The sequence below is a fragment of the Cynocephalus volans genome, chromosome 1 (assembly GCF_027409185.1).
Source record: "Cynocephalus volans isolate mCynVol1 chromosome 1, mCynVol1.pri, whole genome shotgun sequence".
NCBI lineage: Eukaryota > Metazoa > Chordata > Mammalia > Dermoptera > Cynocephalidae > Cynocephalus > Cynocephalus volans.
In genome coordinates, this window is record NC_084460.1 from 6,514,394 (window position 1) to 6,532,568 (window position 18,175).

The 18,175-nt window shown below is 48.5% G+C and overlaps 1 protein-coding gene across 1 annotated transcript in view; it reads left to right on the forward strand.

The window, feature by feature from the left end:
• CACNA1C (calcium voltage-gated channel subunit alpha1 C) overlaps positions 1–18,175 on the forward strand; it is a 609,830-nt gene that overhangs the window by 505,745 nt on the left and 85,910 nt on the right. Inside the window, exons 14-22 of the mRNA XM_063076446.1 lie at positions 711–918; positions 1,785–1,905; positions 3,472–3,586; positions 4,372–4,492; positions 4,833–4,902; positions 11,919–12,051; positions 14,324–14,453; positions 15,626–15,685; positions 15,829–15,888. Coding sequence (XP_062932516.1) covers positions 711–918; positions 1,785–1,905; positions 3,472–3,586; positions 4,372–4,492; positions 4,833–4,902; positions 11,919–12,051; positions 14,324–14,453; positions 15,626–15,685; positions 15,829–15,888 — 1,018 coding nt within the window. The remainder of the gene's footprint in view (positions 1–710; positions 919–1,784; positions 1,906–3,471; positions 3,587–4,371; positions 4,493–4,832; positions 4,903–11,918; positions 12,052–14,323; positions 14,454–15,625; positions 15,686–15,828; positions 15,889–18,175) is intronic.

An 18,175-nucleotide genomic window follows, 5' to 3' on the forward strand; every position in this document is an offset into this window, starting at 1 on the left:
TATCAGAAAGAACCCTGTGAGGTGCTTGTTAAAAATACAGATATCTGGGCCCACTGAATCAGAATCTCCAGAGGAAAGGCTTTTTAGAAATAAGTTCTTAGGACACAGTAAATTTGGGAGACTTCTCTAAGCCTTACGTCTTCTTTTACCCGTGGGTGATCTAATTTGTGCCTCTGCTAGACAGCTGCACCTGGGCTGAGCTCAGGCTGGAAAGATCTTTTTTTTTTTTTTTTTTCTGTTTGAAAAAACAGCGGTAACAGTAACTAGTAATCTTCATCCACTGTGTGCCAAGCACTACACTGGGGGCTTTTGGAAGGGGGATTATCTCATGTGATCTTCCCAGTAACCTAACAAAGTACGTGCTACTCTTATCCCCGTGTTGTCAGACAGGGAAGCAGAAAGAAGGGAAGTGAAATGACTTGTCCAAAGACACCTGCAGCCAGCAGCTGCCAGCGTGAGGTTGCAACTCAGGCTCTGACCTCTGGGCCCTCCCTCTTTACCGTCACACATTACTGATCTGTGACCTTGACTTAACTAGCTCCATACTCTAATTGTGAGCCTACCAGCCAGATTCACAACACCACTGCCGCCACCACCACTCCAGGGAAAGGGGAGAGAGCAGGGAGTGGAGATCCATCTCAGGGCTTGAGGTGACATGCGAGTGCGGAACACGAAGGGGAAGCCACTCACTGCTGCACGTTGGTCCTTAGGTACTGGAACTCCCTGAGCAACCTGGTGGCGTCCCTGCTGAACTCTGTGCGCTCCATCGCCTCCCTGCTGCTCCTGCTGTTTCTTTTCATCATCATCTTCTCCCTCCTGGGGATGCAGCTGTTTGGCGGAAAGTTCAACTTCGATGAGATGCAGACCCGAAGGAGTACATTCGATAACTTCCCCCAGTCCCTCCTCACCGTGTTCCAGGTATGGACTCTTCGCTGGCGGAGGGGCCTTGGACAGGTGCTGGAGAGCATCCCTTTCCACTGGGCAGCTGGGCCAGCCTAGATTCACCCCAGAGAGCCTGTGCCCAGCACAGTCTTGAGCTCTCTCTGCAGTTTCCCCGACTCCCACCCCCATGGAATCCCACTGGTGGGTGAACCACTGGGCAAAAAATCCAATTGAGTGGTTTAAAAATGCTTTCTTAGCCACAGAACCCTTTAGTCATATAACTTCTACATGAAAGCCTGAAGTATAAACAAAGAAGAGCAAACTGCTCTTGTAGGGGGGATGGAGCTTGATCTTTCCTACCCACCACATGAAAAATACAATTAGCCCACCAAATGTGAGATTTCATAGCTATTTTTGGTTTAAGGCAAAGCTAAAGGAGCACTTACTTAAGTTTAAAAGTCGGTTGTTTTATAGACAAAAATGAATAATATGAGGATGTTGCCAAAGTCTTAAAGATGGTACCCAGATAACAGCTGTGTGGGAAAGCTCATGCAGCCTGTTACTGTCTCAACACACACACTCACATCTGTGAAGGGCCCTGGTGTCCTAACCCAAGGAATGCTAACAGAGGTCATCTCGGGCACTGTGTGTAGACAGTGGGAGATGTGTTGACCAGAATGCCCTTCCAGTTGCAATGGCCACGTGCTTATCTAAGGATAGGCTCAAACTTGCCCAGGTCAACAGCTCAGAGCCCCTGGGAGGAGAATTGGGGGCCAGGAGGAGGGAAAGGGTGAAAGAGATTTTGGACATTTTTGTAAAAATAGTGGGGCAGGGTAGGGTGGTTTTGGGGTTTGCTGTTGGTCTAACACTGTGTCCCTTATTGGTGGGAATGTGTCATTCAGATCCTGACCGGGGAGGACTGGAATTCGGTGATGTATGATGGGATCATGGCTTATGGCGGCCCCTCTTTTCCAGGGATGTTAGTCTGTATTTACTTCATCATCCTCTTCATCTGTGGAAATTGTATCCTTTACTGCTGCCTCCCCACCCCACTGCCCCCAGCCGGCAGCACAGTGCGACATAGGCGCACCCACAGGCCCTGGCCAGCCAGGGAAGGCTGCCTGGGGGAAAGCATCACCAGTCTGGAGCCACTTTGGCAGTGGAGGGGTGTCAGGGTGGGAGCCTGCGGGTTTGGCATAGGTGAGGTTCATTTTCCTGAACCTGTCCAGGCTACAGTGAGCACGACTCCAGGAGGCGTGTTCTTGTCACAGTCTAGGTAAACAGCGCCCCCTGGCCTTGTGTGGTGTGCAGCCGCTCGCAGCGACTGCGATGTGACTGCACCTGGAGTTGGGTGCCCTGGCTGCCCTGGGGCCCCTGCATCTGCTCAGAGCTAGGATGCTCAGTGAAGGAAGAGTGAGCTGTCATCCTTGAAATGACCTTCCGCTCTCCTCCCTGCTTTTTGGTCAGTATCCCTCCCTTTGAAGCCCGCTCTCCAGGACTTTAGCCACAGGCAGAGCTGGCCATGCTTCACCAAGCAGACCTGACAGATCCTTCCCAATCCAGGCCACAGGCAGGTTTCCAGGGTCTCAAGCCACGGGCCCTGCTTCTGCTCATAAGCCTGTGAGAGTTATGTCCACGGGCTGGGTGGTAAAGCAGACTCGGGTTAAATACCAGCTTAAGATAGTGCAGAAAACATGGTCATTAAAGCCTACAAAGAAGGCTTCACATTTTGCCAGCTGGTGACCTCAGCAAATCATAGGTTCTCTCCCTTGGTGTCTGTAAAATATGGTAATAAAACAACAGTACCTCCTATAAGTTTTAATAGGATCCTGCACACAAAGCCCTACTACAGTGTGGGACCCTCGGATAAAGTAGTCAGTAGTCTCCTTGGACGAGCCCTTCTGCATGGGCTTCAGCTTCCTTATACATGAAATGGTGTGTATGTCTGGGTGTCTGAGGGTGGAGACTGGACTTAACAAACTTTAAGACCCCTTCCAGCTATACTTTGTTTGGCTCTGCAGTTCTCTGACCCACAGTGTTTCTTTGGGGGTGGGGGGAGCAGAGAGAAACAGGCAAATGACTGCTTCAGTTAGGAATTCCCGAGCTTTGGCCAGCTCCAGCCAGCCCCTCCAGGGGTCTTTGTATGTGCAGGCTCACATTGACAGTTGGCAGAGATACCAGGCCACCTCCTTGCACCCAGCCGTGTTGGGCTCCTTATGAGCATGCTGCATTCTGCTAGAGACAGTGTTGTTTGTAATATCCGTTACAGCCTGTTATCACAGTGCAGAAACCAATCGTGAAACCCAGCAATTAAAAAGCAAGACAGGGCTTGCTGCCTCACCCCACCCTGCTCCAGCCTGTGAGCTAGCCCGCCTCAGTCTCTTAGAAAACTCCAGCTCGTTGGGAGGCGGGTGGGGAAGGAGGGGAAGGAGGGACACTGTTGGGTTCTGAACCCCTCCCCGTGACTCACAGTTTAGCTCTCTTTGCTGGGGAACTCCACCCCTGCATGTCCTACACCCCCCCTGCCCCCCATGCCTACCCCAAACCCCAAGGCCAAGGGTCATTTTCTTTAAGAATGGACACAAACAGATATCCTACTGAATGTGTTCTTGGCCATTGCTGTGGACAATCTGGCTGATGCTGAGAGCCTCACATCTGCCCAAAAGGAGGAGGAAGAAGAGAAGGAGAGAAAGAAGTTGGCCAGGTAACCCTCAAAGCTTCCTCAGACCAGGGCCCCAGGGTCCTAGTTCTGGAATGCTGTTCCCACTGGTGGTGAAGAGGGGGTTGGAAGCTAGCGCTGGTCAGCTGTCCCACCTAGAGGGGTGCTGGGTGGGAGCTTCCTACAGTAAGCTGAGCCTCTCTCCTAATTCCTAGGCATTGCTCCAGTAGGCACCATGGTGAATTATAACCTTTGCAAAACAGTTGTACTGCCCACCTGTCTAGGAAGTTGTGGGTTCTCTTTCGAGAAGAGAATCCATGATAGTTGGTCGGGTATAGGGTAGGGGAAGAGGAAGGCAGCCACTCAGAGGGGAAACACCATTTCAACTTAAGGAGTGACTCCTGCTCACTTTTTTTTTTTTTTTTTTTTAATTCATCTCCAGTGTTAGGGAGGCAAGACAGGGCCCTACATTGTATCCCATCAATACCTAGACGGGACTGTTATAGGCCATGCATCTGCAAGGTACTAAGCAGAGTTCCTCTAGGAACCAATCCTAGATGAGATCCAGAATCTTTGTCTGATCTAGGGACTGGAGCAGCTGAGAAGCTGGGAGAGGCCAACTGAGTGCCAGACAGAGCCAGGCACAGCCCAGCTCCATAGCGCGTGTGGTTGAGCTGCACACACGATGTGCCCGGGTAAAGAAATATGGACAGAGACCCAGGGAATCTACTCCCACTGGCCCCCACGAGCTGACAGGACTCTTCCCTAGCACTGTTCTCTATCACTCCATTAAACATCTTTTTTTTTTTTGCCTCTTGTTGACTGGCCAGGACTGCCAGCCCAGAGAAGAAACAAGAGGTGGTGGAGAAGCCGGCAGTGGAGGAGACCAAGGAGGAGAAAATTGAGCTGAAATCCATTACGGCTGATGGAGAGTCCCCACCCACCACCAAGGTGAGCAGCCACCTCCTTCCAAGAGCTGCGAGGGCCATTGCTGAGGGGAAGTGGGACACGGTCTCCCAACGCCAAACATCCATGGAAAGGAGGAAGGGAGGGAGGATGCTCCCTGGAGAGAAAGCCAGTGGGGGTGGATTAGCAGAGCTGGGCGAGTGAAGGGAAGGCGATCAGGTAAGTCCCAGCCTCCTGTGGATGTCTTGAAGGGGTGTGCAAAGGGGCAGGAGTGCATTTCTAGCTCAGCCACTGACTGCAGTGCACTTTCAAGGCTGCTCTGAGCCTCTAACATTATGGACGTATCTAAGTGCATTTTTCCTCCTTCTCCCCCTTGGCTGCCTAGATCAACATGGATGACCTGCAGCCCAATGAAAATGAGGATAAGAGTTCCTACCCGAACCCAGAAACCACAGGTACCAGCCCCACTGCCTAACCTGAGATGGGGAGGTTGGGGTCAAGATCCGAGTTCTAAACCAACATGGCCGTGGCCACGTACTGGGAACCAGTGTTCCAGTTTCCCTCCACAAGTACCTAGCTCTGCTAAATGTCTCCTGTCTTGTGTTTCAGCATTCCCGCTTACCCTCTGGGGGAAAACTTTGTTTCAGTTTTCCTCATAGTGATAATATTAGGTTAAATAAGATCACATCTGAGCTGTGCTTTTGTGTCCTTTGGAAGCTGGATCATATGTTGTAAAATCACTATTAATTTATATAGTTTATTAGTATGACATATGTTGCAGCATTTTGCTCACTTAATAGTAATAATAAATCCCAAATCTGTCTTGCCCTCACTCAGGAGGCAGTGCTGATAGGACAGCTGCCACCACAGATGTCCCACGTGTTGCTTTGTAAAATGCTTTCATGTCTCTATTATAAAAAGGGTTCTTCCCGACTCCATCTTCTATGCTTCTGACACATATATTACAGGCAGTCTCCTTTCAGTGAGTTTTGAGTCAGAGGTCCTCCTTCCAGGATTCACTCCCCCTGCTTCCTGAAACCCTATATCCCTGTGCAAGCCCTGGGCTTGCCTTCTTCTCACCTGGAATTGCAGATATGACCACAAGCTTCAAGCCTGAAACATGCAGTAAAGGTACTGTTGATTGTGCTGACATTTCCTTCTCTGTAGTAACCAAGTTAGGTGGCTGAAACCTTCTACATTTAGGAGAAAAGTGAGGTTTTCCTTTTCCCTTTGCCTCCACTGGTTCTCTGCTGGATCCTCGAGGATGCTAGCAGCATCCTCTGCTGTCCTCAGGAAGCAGGCTCTCTGCCGTCACACCAGCCTCACTCCCCTCCCACTGGACGGAAATAACAATTGGTTTCTTGGGGCTTGAACAGAAAGATCAGGAAGGGTGTTTCCATGTTCAGGGCACTAGCCTTTTGAAGTCTTAAAAATCCTTCTGGGGGGGAACTTTTACAAAATTTCAAAGACTTACTAGAAATATTGACAAAATACAATCAGAGGATCTTGTCTTGATCCTCAATGAACAAATAAACTTTAAAAATAACATTTTTGAGATGATTGGGAAAAATTAAATGTGGACTGGGAACTAAATGATTTTAAGTAGTTTTTGTTAATCTTGTTGGTATAATAATAATTTTGTAGTTTTGTTATAAAGTGCTTAATTGTCTACGGCTGGAGTCTAAAATGATTGAAAGTTGCTTTTAAAATAATCCAACAACAAAAAAATGGAACAGAGAAATGAACCAAGATTGGCAAAAAACATCAGTGGTTGTTGAAGCTGAGTATGTGGAGGTTCACACTATGAGTCTCTCCACTCCCAAGAGTATTTTTAAAGTTTAAAAAGAAAGACAGTAATAAATAATCCCTCTGGGCCCAGAGAGGAGCCGGCTGGCTGGCTGGTCCTGAGCCGCAGGGCAAGACAGGAGAGAGGCATCTCCACCCCTGCTGCGCCTACTAGTAAGTGGGGCAGACGCCCGCCTTTGCTCTCTGGCAGTGATCTCAAATTCTATTATTCTAAACAGACTCCTGGCTTTTCTCTTCGTTGTTGCTCTAATGAAATCAAAGAGAAAAGTGTCAAGAAGAAAAAAGACTAATGAGGACATTGGTCACCACGTCGGCCATCACAGAAATGTCTCTGTGTTGACCCAGCACATAACTGTCCAGTGGCTTGAGGATTCTTACAGCTTGTGCTTTTGAACTGAGAACATATTCCCGTGATCTGCTGATTCCTTGGGATTCTTTAGATTTTCTAGTGTGTGTCCCTTCCCCGATCGTGTGGCCACCTTTGTTTCTCTTGGTCCCACGCATCTCTTTACCTTTGTTTCAAGACCCTGGTCCACAGGTAATTGTGGCTGTCCTGCCCTCACCCCACCACCACCACGCAGGCCTTCTAAGCCGTCCCCACGGCCCCCATTTGTTCATTGTCCCAGTTTCCATCTTCTCACCCAGGAGGCTCTTAAAGCTGGTGGCTCCGCTCACCCTCACTCCCCGAAGGCTAGGTCAGCTTGGGCTTCGCAGCTCCTCCTGCCCTCTCCCTGCAGGTCATCTCCTTTATCCTCTAGTGCCAGGTGCAACACAAGTTCCCACAGACTTGGCCTGTTGTCTTCGTTCTTGTCAATGTCTTGTTCCTACCTGCTTCTCTTTGTCCTGAACCGGGAAAGGCAAAGAGCCTGATCTACCATAGTCCTCCCACCATTACCCCTTCGTTTTTTGCAGCCTGTGTGTGTGCAGATCACACAGATGCCCTGGGGAGCCTTGGAGGCTGCTGGAGGCAGCGCTGGTGAAGCCTTCCTCCCACTGTGCTGCAGCCAGACTTTGGAGAGAAAGGGGGACGCTTCCACACTCTCCTGCCCGCTCCTCTCCTCCGGGCCTTGCCCTGTGGCTGCACCCTTCTCTCCAGGGCTGCTGTGTGTCCTTGTCCAGGCCGTAGCCAAACGCGTGTGTCGAAGTGGCTGAGTGGGAGCCGAACTCCAGTCTGCACTCTGCTGGCCACGCATTTGTCCCGGCACGACTGTTTCTAATTTGCACAAAGGGGCCACAGAGGCCCCTTCCCTCTCTCCAGCTGGCATTAGCCTCCTAGATTAGTGTACACTAACAGTGGAGAAACATCTACTCCCCCAGGAAGAAAAGCATTGTGCCAAGAAGAGTAGGAGATAATTCCACTTTCATTTAGTGTATTATTTTATTTGAGGGAGCATGAAGATGTTTATAAGAGCCACCACAGACTTAAAATTAGCAGGTACACATTAAACGAGGCAAGTGACGCTGGAGAATGGGCAGTGCTCCTCCAAACGTTCTGGGGTAGGGGCCTGTAATTGTTGTTAGGGGTTTAAGGACAAGAGAGCAGCAAGCAGTGGAGTCTAGGTGCCCAAGGGAAAGGGTGGTCTTGCCTGAGTTTTGAGTCGGGGAGTTGGAGAGACTGAAGAGGTTATGTTAGGACCACACTATTGACATCACAGACACTGAGAGTTGGGAGAAACCTTGGAGCTATTCATTCACGTAAAACTACTTAGGAAGCTCCGGCCATGTTCCAGGCACCAGGGATACAGTCATGGGCAAGACAAACAAGGCCCTGCCCTCCTGGAGCCTACATGTCAGTGGGGAGACAGACAGTAAGTGAGGCAGCGAGCCCACCAACAGGTCCTGCCAACCGATGTGAGATGATGAAACCAAGGGTTATGTTAGAGTTACTGGGTGGGGCGGGCTGCTCTGTCTGTCCAGTGAAGGCTTCTTCAAGGATGCAACATTTGGTCTGAAGCCTGAGTGATTCAAAGGAACTAGACATGGAAGTCAGAGGGAAGAGCTCTCTGAGAGGAGGGACTAGCAGGTCCCTTAGATGAGTGCACTTGGTGCAGAGGCCTCCAGCAAGGTCCAGTGTGCCTGGAGAGAGAAAACAAGGGGAGACTGCTAGAGATGACCCGGGAAACCAGGCAGGAGCAGAGGGGCTAGTCCCCGAAGGCCATGTGAGAGGGTAACGTCTGCTTTGATGCTGTGGAGAGCAGCCAGGGGGTCTCAGCAGAGGAGGATGTGACTTGATGTCCAGCTTCTCCTTTCAAAGACTTGCTCTGGCTGCTGTGTGGAGAAGGGTAGCCAGTGGCTGAGAGCAGGAGGACGCTGGAGCAACAGTCCAGGCGAGCCACCGGCAGCTTGGGCTGGGGGCATGGTGTTGGGGATACAGTTGGTCGAGCTCGGGGGGCATTTTGCAGGTAGGGCCAACTGGACTTATTAGTGGCTTAGATGTTGGTAAGACAGAGAGGAATGAAGGGTGACTCGGTTGAGCCAATTAAGAGGAGACATCCAGTGCAGGGTCTAGCCCTCACCTCTCTTGCATCACCTCTAGCTGCTCGTGAACTCTTGGGCCTCCCTGAAAACCGCAGGCTCCTTGAGGACAAGTACCATGGCTTTGTGCAGTCAGCCTCGAGGTCAGTGCTCTGCAGGCACTAGATGTTTACAAATAATGTTTTTGTTTTAATTGGCCATAAGCAAAATCACAGAGGTGAAAATGAGTATCAGATGGGGAGGACAGGGCCACCAAGGACCAGGGCAGGGTCTCATGACACAGTGGTTTTACTTCTGAATACACTGACCTGCTATTGTGAAAAGCAGCGGTGGCTCCAGGGTGCAGCAGCACCTTACTTATTGTACTTTTTCCAAACCCCCAAGAAGAGAAATGAGAAAATAGAGATCCCTAAGGGATTCCACTGGCATTTGGGACCAGGAGTCTGGTTGGTCCCGTTGCCAACCCTGAAATGAACTTTACCTGACCTTTCCTAATCTGTCAACCTTCCTCCTTATCCATAATACATGCCTACATCATGTGTTATCAAATTTCTGTCCCTTTACAAATTATTTCAGAAATAGTTTCCCTTAAGCATTGAGCCTAAAATTCAGCTGGCATGTGTCTGAATGGGCCAACTACTGTTCTTCTCCCCAGGAATGGAAATCGACGCAGAACTTCATAAACAGCGAGGCAGCCTAGTGCAGATGAAAGAGCATGCAGAATTCTTCATTAGGAACTTAGAAAAGCACCAGGCTAGTAAATATGGTTTTCCAGATACATAAATGATTAAAATCAGCATAAAATTACCTGTTATCAAATTATCATGAATAAGAAATTATTGGGTCATTTAGAGCAAAACTAAAAAAATACAAACACTTAGTCAGGAATTTAAGATCCTTCTCAATTAAATTTCACTTGTAAATATCATGATTTAGGCCAACTCTGATTTTACTTAATCTACTTTAAGTAGAAGACTTTACTTTTCTTTTACATACCAGGGTTTGGGTGTCAAACTGTCAGCTCTGGCCTGTACACAATTTTTCATCTCATGCCTCTCTTCTGAAAATACTAATTGCCTTGCTGGTCAGCTCTGATTCCTCTCAGGAAAGAATCTGATTTATGCCTATAGTCTGGTGAGGTCCTCCAAAAAAAGCCTTGGGTCCCTAAAATATTTCTTGCTCCATGAAGAACTGCTTCTTGTGCCAGGCATTGTTTTCTCTTTACCACCCGGCCTCATTCTCACCAGAAGAAGAGATGGCATGCGGGGCTCGGGTAGGTCCATAGGGTGGGCTTCCCATAGCTGTCTTTCTCCAACCAGGTTAGTCTCCGCCTGGCTCTCTTCTTTTGCAAAGTACCCTTCCCTGTGAAGGGTGTGAAAGTTTAATCATCATCCAGAAATAAGGGTTCGTATGTGCCAGGCATGGCTTCTCCCTCCTGGGTTTTCAGAGCATGGAGAGATGGGACAAATACATTTCACGTCAGGCATCCGAGGCATTGCGTGCTAAGTGCCCAGTGAACGCGGGGAAGCCAAGGTGCTGCTGAGATTCGCAGGAAGACACTCCTGGAGCCGAGGTACTCAGGAAAGCTGGTCGAGGATGCTGTCCTCATGAGCTCTGCAGAGAGGGAGATGGGGGCAGTTCAAGCAGGGAGTGAGCGTGGGGAACGGACAGGCGGAGAGTGAGCATGTTGCTTCCTAAGGGCCCCGTAACAAAAACAACAGAAACTTACCCTCTCATGGTGCTAGAGGCTAGGAGTTCTAAATCAAGGTCTCAGCAGGGCGCGTGCTTCTGGAAGGTTCTAGGGAAAAATCCTTGCTGCCTCTCCCTGACTTCTTGCAGTTGCAGGCAACCCTCATTTTGTAGATGCACCACTGCAACCTCTGCCTGTGTCTTCACATCGCCTTCGTCCCCACCTGTGCCTTTGTGTCTCCAAGTGTCTCCTTGTAAGGACAACATTCATTAGATTGAGGGCCCTCTCTAGTCTAGCGTGGCTTCATCATAACTTATTACATCTGCAAAGATTCTATTTCCAAACAAGGTCATATTCTGAGGTTCTGGACACTGTTCAACCCATGGCAGTGAGTGTTCAGAAAATATTTTGATGTGAGTGGACAGTTTGTTAAAGAGTAACAGGTAAAGATCAGACTGAGAGAGACTTGAGCACCAATTTACAGGCTTTAGAGTCTCTACCGTGGGTAGAGATAGTAGTAACAGCAGCTAACACTTGTAAGTACAACAGTCGCTATGTGCCAGGCACCGTTCTGAGGTATGTATGTACAGTTATTGTTTACTGTTCCACCTTAGATGGAGAAACTGGGGCACAGAGAGACTAAATAAAATGCCCATAGGCAGAAAGTAACAGAGCCAACATTTGGATCAAGAAATTTGGCTGGAGAATCCAAGCTCTTAACTGTCATGCTATTACCTTTCTCCTTCTAAACATTTTTTAATACATTTGACCAGAATAGGATATACAGTGGTTTCTCCTGAATGTAGTGTGCTTGCAAGCAAAAGAATAAGCTCTATGACTTTGGTCAATGTTAAACGTGGCCACCGGCCTGGAGAACAAAGGAACTTCTTTAACTGGTGTCAGCATCTAAACCTTTGAATGAAAGGCCTGTTATGGTCAGCATTTTTGTCCTGTTATCCCCATAGCACATGATTTTGTGTGTGTGTGTGTATGTGTGTGTCATTTCAGAAATGGGGAAAGTCTTAGTTTTAAATTCCTGGAACTTTCAAGGATGGGGTTGTTTGCAAGGGATTCCACAAGTCAACTACGCCATACCTTCCCCCCACCTAGGAAACCCTACACTTACCTGGTCACCTTTTCTAGGGCCCTACAACTAGGATGACCAACCATCCCTGTTTGCCCAGGACTGGGGGGTTTCTTGGGATGTGGGAATTTCAGTTTTAAAACTGGGATAGTCCTAGGCAAACTGGGGCAAGTTGGTCACCCTACTTACAACCCCCTTGTTCTGTACTGCAAGATAAGTCTTTCTCTAATGAAGAAGCGCTCCCACAGTACCCACAGGGAGAGAGCAGAATGTCTGTCTTGGCTGGTACCCTGCGTTTTCAGAGATACAAATGACATCTTGGTTCCTAACAATAGGAAGATCTCTGGAAGTAGGCGCACAGTGGTGAAAATAAGTGGAGTGTTAGGTTATTCAGAGTGGTGCTGTTTTCCTTACAGGAGAAGAGGATGAGGAGGAGCCTGAGATGCCAGTGGGCCCCCGCCCCCGCCCCCTCTCTGAGCTGCACCTGAAGGAAAAGGCGGTACCCATGCCAGAAGCCAGCGCATTTTTCATCTTCAGCCCCAACAACAGGTGCGCAAGAATGGCAGGGAAATGGGACTCTGCTCACTAATCCAGCAGGTTCCTGTATTTCCTCTGAACCTCTGGATGGAGGCTGGAACTCTCCTGACTCCCCACAACTTGTGTGAACAGACTCCAATTTAGGGGAAAGATTCCTGCATTCTGAATCAGAAGATCTGCATTTATTTTCCCCTCCCCTTTTTGAAATGTATAAACTCTATTTCTATTCTTTTGATGATTACCCTTGATAATTTACTAAGTCTATTTAACATAACAAAATGTAAAGTTAAACAATATTTAAACTTCCTCCTGTACTCTAGAAAGACTTAAACTATTTTAACTCACTCATTTCCTCCTGACTTACATGTTCTTATTGATTAGTATTTTAGTCCTGACCTTTATTTTTAACCTAAATTAGACGTCATTGTCATTGTTATTACTATTATATAGACAGTGTGTACTTGGGTTTGCATACAACTTACCATTTGATTAGTTCACCATTCTTTATCCATCTCAGTCCATCCTTCTGCAAACATTTGCTTTCTTCCTAAATTACATTCTTTAAAATTTTCTTTCATTCCCTGTAAATTAACTTGGCCCCTATTTATCTGTCATTGTTTTCATTCCTTGTTCTGGATAGTCTTGCTGTGTGTACAATTTTAGATTGACAGCTTTTGTCCCTCAACACATTAATGATTTTATTCCACTGTTAAGTTAGCTGTCATTCCAACTATGAAAGGCCTTTTATGGTTACTTATTTCTCGTATAAGTAACCTACCCTTTATTTTCAGCTGCTTTCAATATCTTCTGTTGTCTTTGGTGTTGGGCATACTTACTGTCATGTGTCTAGACATGAATTTTTTTCCATTTATCTTGCTTAGAATATGTTATGCTTCCTGAGTCTGTGAATTTAAATTTTGCTTCAGTTCTTGAAAATCTGCAGCCATAATCTTTAAAAATTTCCACTTCTTAATTCTCTGTTCCTTCTTTCTGTCAATTCAATTAGACATGTTAGACCTTCTCATTCGGGTCTCCCTGTCTCTTAATGTGTATAGCATGTCTTTTATCTCCTTGTCTCTCTTTCAGTATTCTCAGTGATTTCTTCAGATATATCTTCCAGATTCTTAATTCTCTTTTCAACTTTATCTACATTACTGTTTACAGCAGCTTTTTTATATTTACTGTTATATTTTTTTATTTCAGACAGTTCAGTTTGTTGCTTGATTCTTCCGATCAATCTGTCTATAACTGATAGTTTCTGCTGATTCATCATCTTTGCAACTGAGTCCTTTATTTCATTAACTATTTCAAATTTAGTTGTTCTATATTATGTATCTGATATTTCCAATATCTAGAGTCTTTGGGGTCTCAGCACTTACTTGTTGTTTCTTATGATTTCCCATCCCAGTGGGTTGTCCTCTTGGGTGTTTGATGATCTTTGATTGTGACCTCAGCACTTCATCTTCATGGGTGAGAGTCCTGAGGACCTGAACTGGAGTTGGGGAAGCTTTCTTCCAGTTCTCCTTGAGTGTGTTGGCTTAGCTGAAGAGTTCCAAGCTTCCCTGCCTGCCCCACCTCAAGACCAGCTTGAGATCCAGTTTCCTGACAACACTGCTGTTGTGGGCATCCATCCTTGGGCAGCTCTCCCTTCGCGGCTGCCCATACACAGACCTCAGCTCAGTGGGGGGCGGGGGTTGATTTGAAGGGGATGATCTTTACAGACCTCTCATAACTCATGAAACCAAATTGTCTCAAAAAGTCTGTCCTTCCCAGGATTTGGTTTCTCAAGCCTGACCACCACCCTCCTCCACTACACACACACATATACACACTACAGGCTGTATTTCTAGAGAAGACTCTCCTTCTTGGTTGTCAGTGTTTTCATCTATGAAACGAAGGTGATAATAACACTCATACCTCCCTTCCTGTGCTGTTGTCGAGATGAGATAGTATACAAAGCCAGTTGTTAATGAATTTTCATATTTGAAAATTCAGAGATTCCCAAACGTCTCAGACCTAACTCTCCAAAATGCCAAAGGTTGCTGTCTGTGGAAGAACTTTAGCATTGCCTGGTTCTGTAGAGGCATGCATCACGTGGGTGGGGCAGGTGGCTGTCATTTCCAAGCAGCAGTGAGACTTCAGGCTGAAGAGGCTGCTCCCCAAAACAACAAGCACCTTTTGCAAGCTGACAGAAGATTGGAGGGGAGTGGCTCCTGTGACCCAGGGAGCTGTTTCCCCTCGTCTTTCCTGACATATCTCTCCTTCTCTCCTCCTCCCCTTGTAGGTTCCGCCTCCAGTGCCACCGCATTGTCAATGACACGATCTTCACCAACCTGATTCTCTTCTTCATCCTGCTTAGCAGCATTTCCCTGGCTGCTGAGGACCCTGTGCAACACAGTTCCTTCAGGAACCACGTACGCTCGCCCTTGTGTTCCCTGCACCCTGCCTCCCGGGCGCCACTGGGCCCCCAGCATCTGTGCTGACCTCATTGTCCAATTGGGAGCCCGATTCAAAATCTCATAATCAGATGCACAATAAGCACCTCTTTAAGAGATTAGAGCTTCCATAGAAGCCTGTCTTAGGACCATAAGCAACTGAGAGAGTGTGTACCAATGCCTCAGCTGGTGTGAGCACTGGCAAAGGCTGGGACTTTCATGATACCGTGCGTGTCCCTAGGAAGCTCTGGTTTGCTGTAAACTTAGTAAAGCCAGGAGGCCACTTACCTCCTGCTCTGTTCCCAGTGGGCTCTGACCAGAGGAGAGCATTGGTACGTAGGTGCCAATGGTAAGACTGACCTCTTATGGAAGAGAGCCTCCATGATCTTCTGTAGAACAGAACTAAATCTGGAGGTCCACCCGGGCTCTGGTGAGTAGCATGAAAGGCTAGAATAGAATTGCTATACCTCAAAACTTTATCAAATCCCAACCAGGTGGACACAAAGAGAGGAGCCCACCAATCTTAAGTCAAGCCCATGCCAAACCACTGGAGGTCCTGGGGCCTGCTTGCTCTAGGGCTGTCTTACCAGTTAGCAGTTGTTGGTCCTAGCTCCTGAGATACAATAACACAGGAAATCCTATAGCCTGTCCTCAGCCTGGGGGATGCTCATTCCCACACCTTGAGGAAAAACACCAGTATAGATTTTTACCAGCATAAGAAGCTAGCTAGCTGAGTCACATCAATGTAAGTTAAGCATTTTTGACTCTCCCTGTAAAAAATAAGTAGAACACCCATTCTCAGTCCTAGTGGTCTGATTTGGGTTTGTAAGTAAATTGAATCAATGAGAAAAGCATCCAACCAGATGCTGCCCAGACCCAGTACCAGCTGAGGCCTGCCCTGCAAGCTCCTGCCATGTCTGGGGACTCTCCAGTGCATTCAGCTGCCTGCGCTGGCCCCACTTCAGGACCCAGTGCCCACACCTGCCCCTCATCCCCTCGGTCGCTTCCATGTGTCCCTATGGGCAGAGGTCCCAGTGGCACACATCTCGCTGTGGGATGTGACTCATTCTCTAGGGAACATCCACTGACCTCACGTCCTGCTTTTCTCCCTTCCCCACCCCATCCCCACCTCGTTTCATTTTGTTTTGCAGATTCTGTTTTATTTTGATATTGTTTTTACTGCCATCTTCACCATTGAAATTGCTCTGAAGGTAAAGCCCCTGACCCACTCCCCTGCTCCTGTCCTCCCTTGCACCAGAGCTGGCTCTCCGCTGCTATCTGTCGCTAACACACGTGCGCCTGTGGGTGTCGGGTCACTCTCAGAGCCACTAATCCAATTATGCTTATTTTTCAGATCCTAGGCAATGCAGACTATGTCTTCACTAGTATCTTTACATTAGAAATTATCCTTAAGGTAATGCAACCTGAGCACTGCCTTCTCTGTCTCCTCCTTTGTCTACCTCTGCTCTGTCTGGCTTCTCTCTCCTCTCTTCTGCTTCTTTCACGCTCTCCTTTTGACTCTCAAGCCTGAAATTGGAAGAATTAGTGCCCTCACTTTGTGCTGTGCCCTTTGCCCAGGCTTAGAAGCCAGAGGAAGCCCACCCCACTGCAGCCCCTCCTCTCTGGCCATCATTAAGCAGTTCCTGTCCTGGAAGAGACATGCAGCTGACTGTGCCAACGTTGATGCTGTTGCGTCATGATTTGGCACTGTGGCCTTCAGCAGTTCCCCTCCGCACATGCTCACTCGCACCTTCTCCAGTTAGTGGATGACTTAGCCCTCTCCTTCCCTCCTCCTGCCCAGAGGATGTGCCACACAAGCTTCCAGAGCGGAAGCACTGCTGGGGCCTAGAGTCACATGGGTCCTCTCTGGGCACCCGTCATCCACACCCTCCATGGTACTTGCAGCAGACGTCAAGGATGAGCAGGAGTTGGGGCCTCATGATCATAACCATGCGCCTAATGCAGGATTTGGAGCCAGTCTCCCAATAGAGGGCTTCCACAGACAACTTTAGATGACCTCCAGCCTCTCAGTTCCCTGCTGAAAAGCATTGTCACAATGTCCCTTGCCCTAAGCATGGGGGAGGGAAAGGTGTCCTGAAGAGCTGAGTGCAGGGGGTGAGAGCCAGGCATTGGGAGGGGCCGGAACACTCAGACCCCAGCCTGGTCTGCTGCTGGCCCAGCCCAGTGCTGGATGGAAATGCTCCAACTTATCCCAAACAGGTGGTGCTCACCTCTGACCAGCCCTGGGACAAAAGAGATTATTTCCAGGTTTTTCCAATATATTCCTGAGCCTCTAAACCAGTGCATCACCAGGACAGTTCATCTGAGATTCAGGGTGTACGTTCTGAGACCCTGGGCAAAGTGTACTCCTGTCAAGGCGAGGGGTCAGCTTTACCCACACGGAAGGCTCTGAAGCATGTGCTTCAGCGTTAGCATGTTTTTCCTGGAGGCTCACCTGGGACTCCCATCCCAAGGCATTCAGGTTCCATTTTTGTCTCATCACTGTGCTGGTGTGAGCTGGTGTCCACACCTGACTGAGTGCCACTGCCAGCTGCAGACCCTTCCTTTGCTGATGAGCACCACATCATAGCCCAACACTTCACAACATGTGACAGTTCCATAGATACCAATTGAGAGGCAGTTTTGTGTGCCTTCCCCAGGAAGCTCAGTTGACAAGGCCCCTAGTTTCTGTCCCTGGTCCCAGCTAACCAAGTGTGTTGCTCAGGTTTTTCTTTTCTATACAGAGAGAATAGATCTGATCAGGCCCCAGTTCCTGGAGGTGGGGAAGAGGGAACCAAGAGTTGCATGGCTGCATTAAGATGCACTGTTTGGAGCCCCTTTTCCTGGACTTCACACTCAGAAAGGCACACAGACACCCAGGGTCCTTTCCCAGGACAAGGAAGGCTCTGAGGCTTGGTTCTTAGTGCCCCTCTGCAGAGCTGCCTTGTGTGTTTCAGTGGTGCAGTTCTCCATGCAGGCAGAAGTGAAAGCCCTCTGCATGCCCTGTCATGGCGAGGGCCCCCCACCCCTCCTTTCTCTATTCTCTTTTGTGCTCAGTGTGCTTCTGAATGTAAACCTGGTCCCCAGGACTCTTCCCTGCGCCCCTGCCGCTGTGCCCCTCTTCCTGGCCTGCAGGCCCAGCACCATGCCATGCAGACCACGATGGCTGCCCAAGAGGGCCATAAGGTGTGAGGAACAGCTGGAGCATCTGGGGAGGTTTGGCCTTCATAAGAAAAGGCTTGTAGGACAACAGCTGGCCTGAATAATGCAAAGGACTGTCCAATGGAAGAGGGAGGAGGTGGAATCAGGACCAATGAGTAGAAATTAGAGAAGATATTAACTAGCAGAGCTGCCTAGAGGGGTGATTGCCCTGGCTGAACACAGGGTGTTCCTGCCCTCCCGCCTGAGAGAGATTGTGAACCTATGTCCATCCCTGTTCTCACCTCAGTGTGGAAGTACGCCTGCTATGGGTTTTTCCTAGACAGTGGCTAGGAAGCAGGGACCAGGCGGTGGCAATCAGCAAAAATGAGGAAAAGGAAGGACACTTTGCACCAGGCACCTGAGCCAGGCTTTTTCTGATGCCCTGAATGCCATAGATGACTCAAATAAATGCCCCACTTCCCAGCATCCCCTTGCCCTTGCTGCCACAACCACTCTTCCTCTGGCTATACACACACGTGCTGGTCTCATTCCAGGGTCTC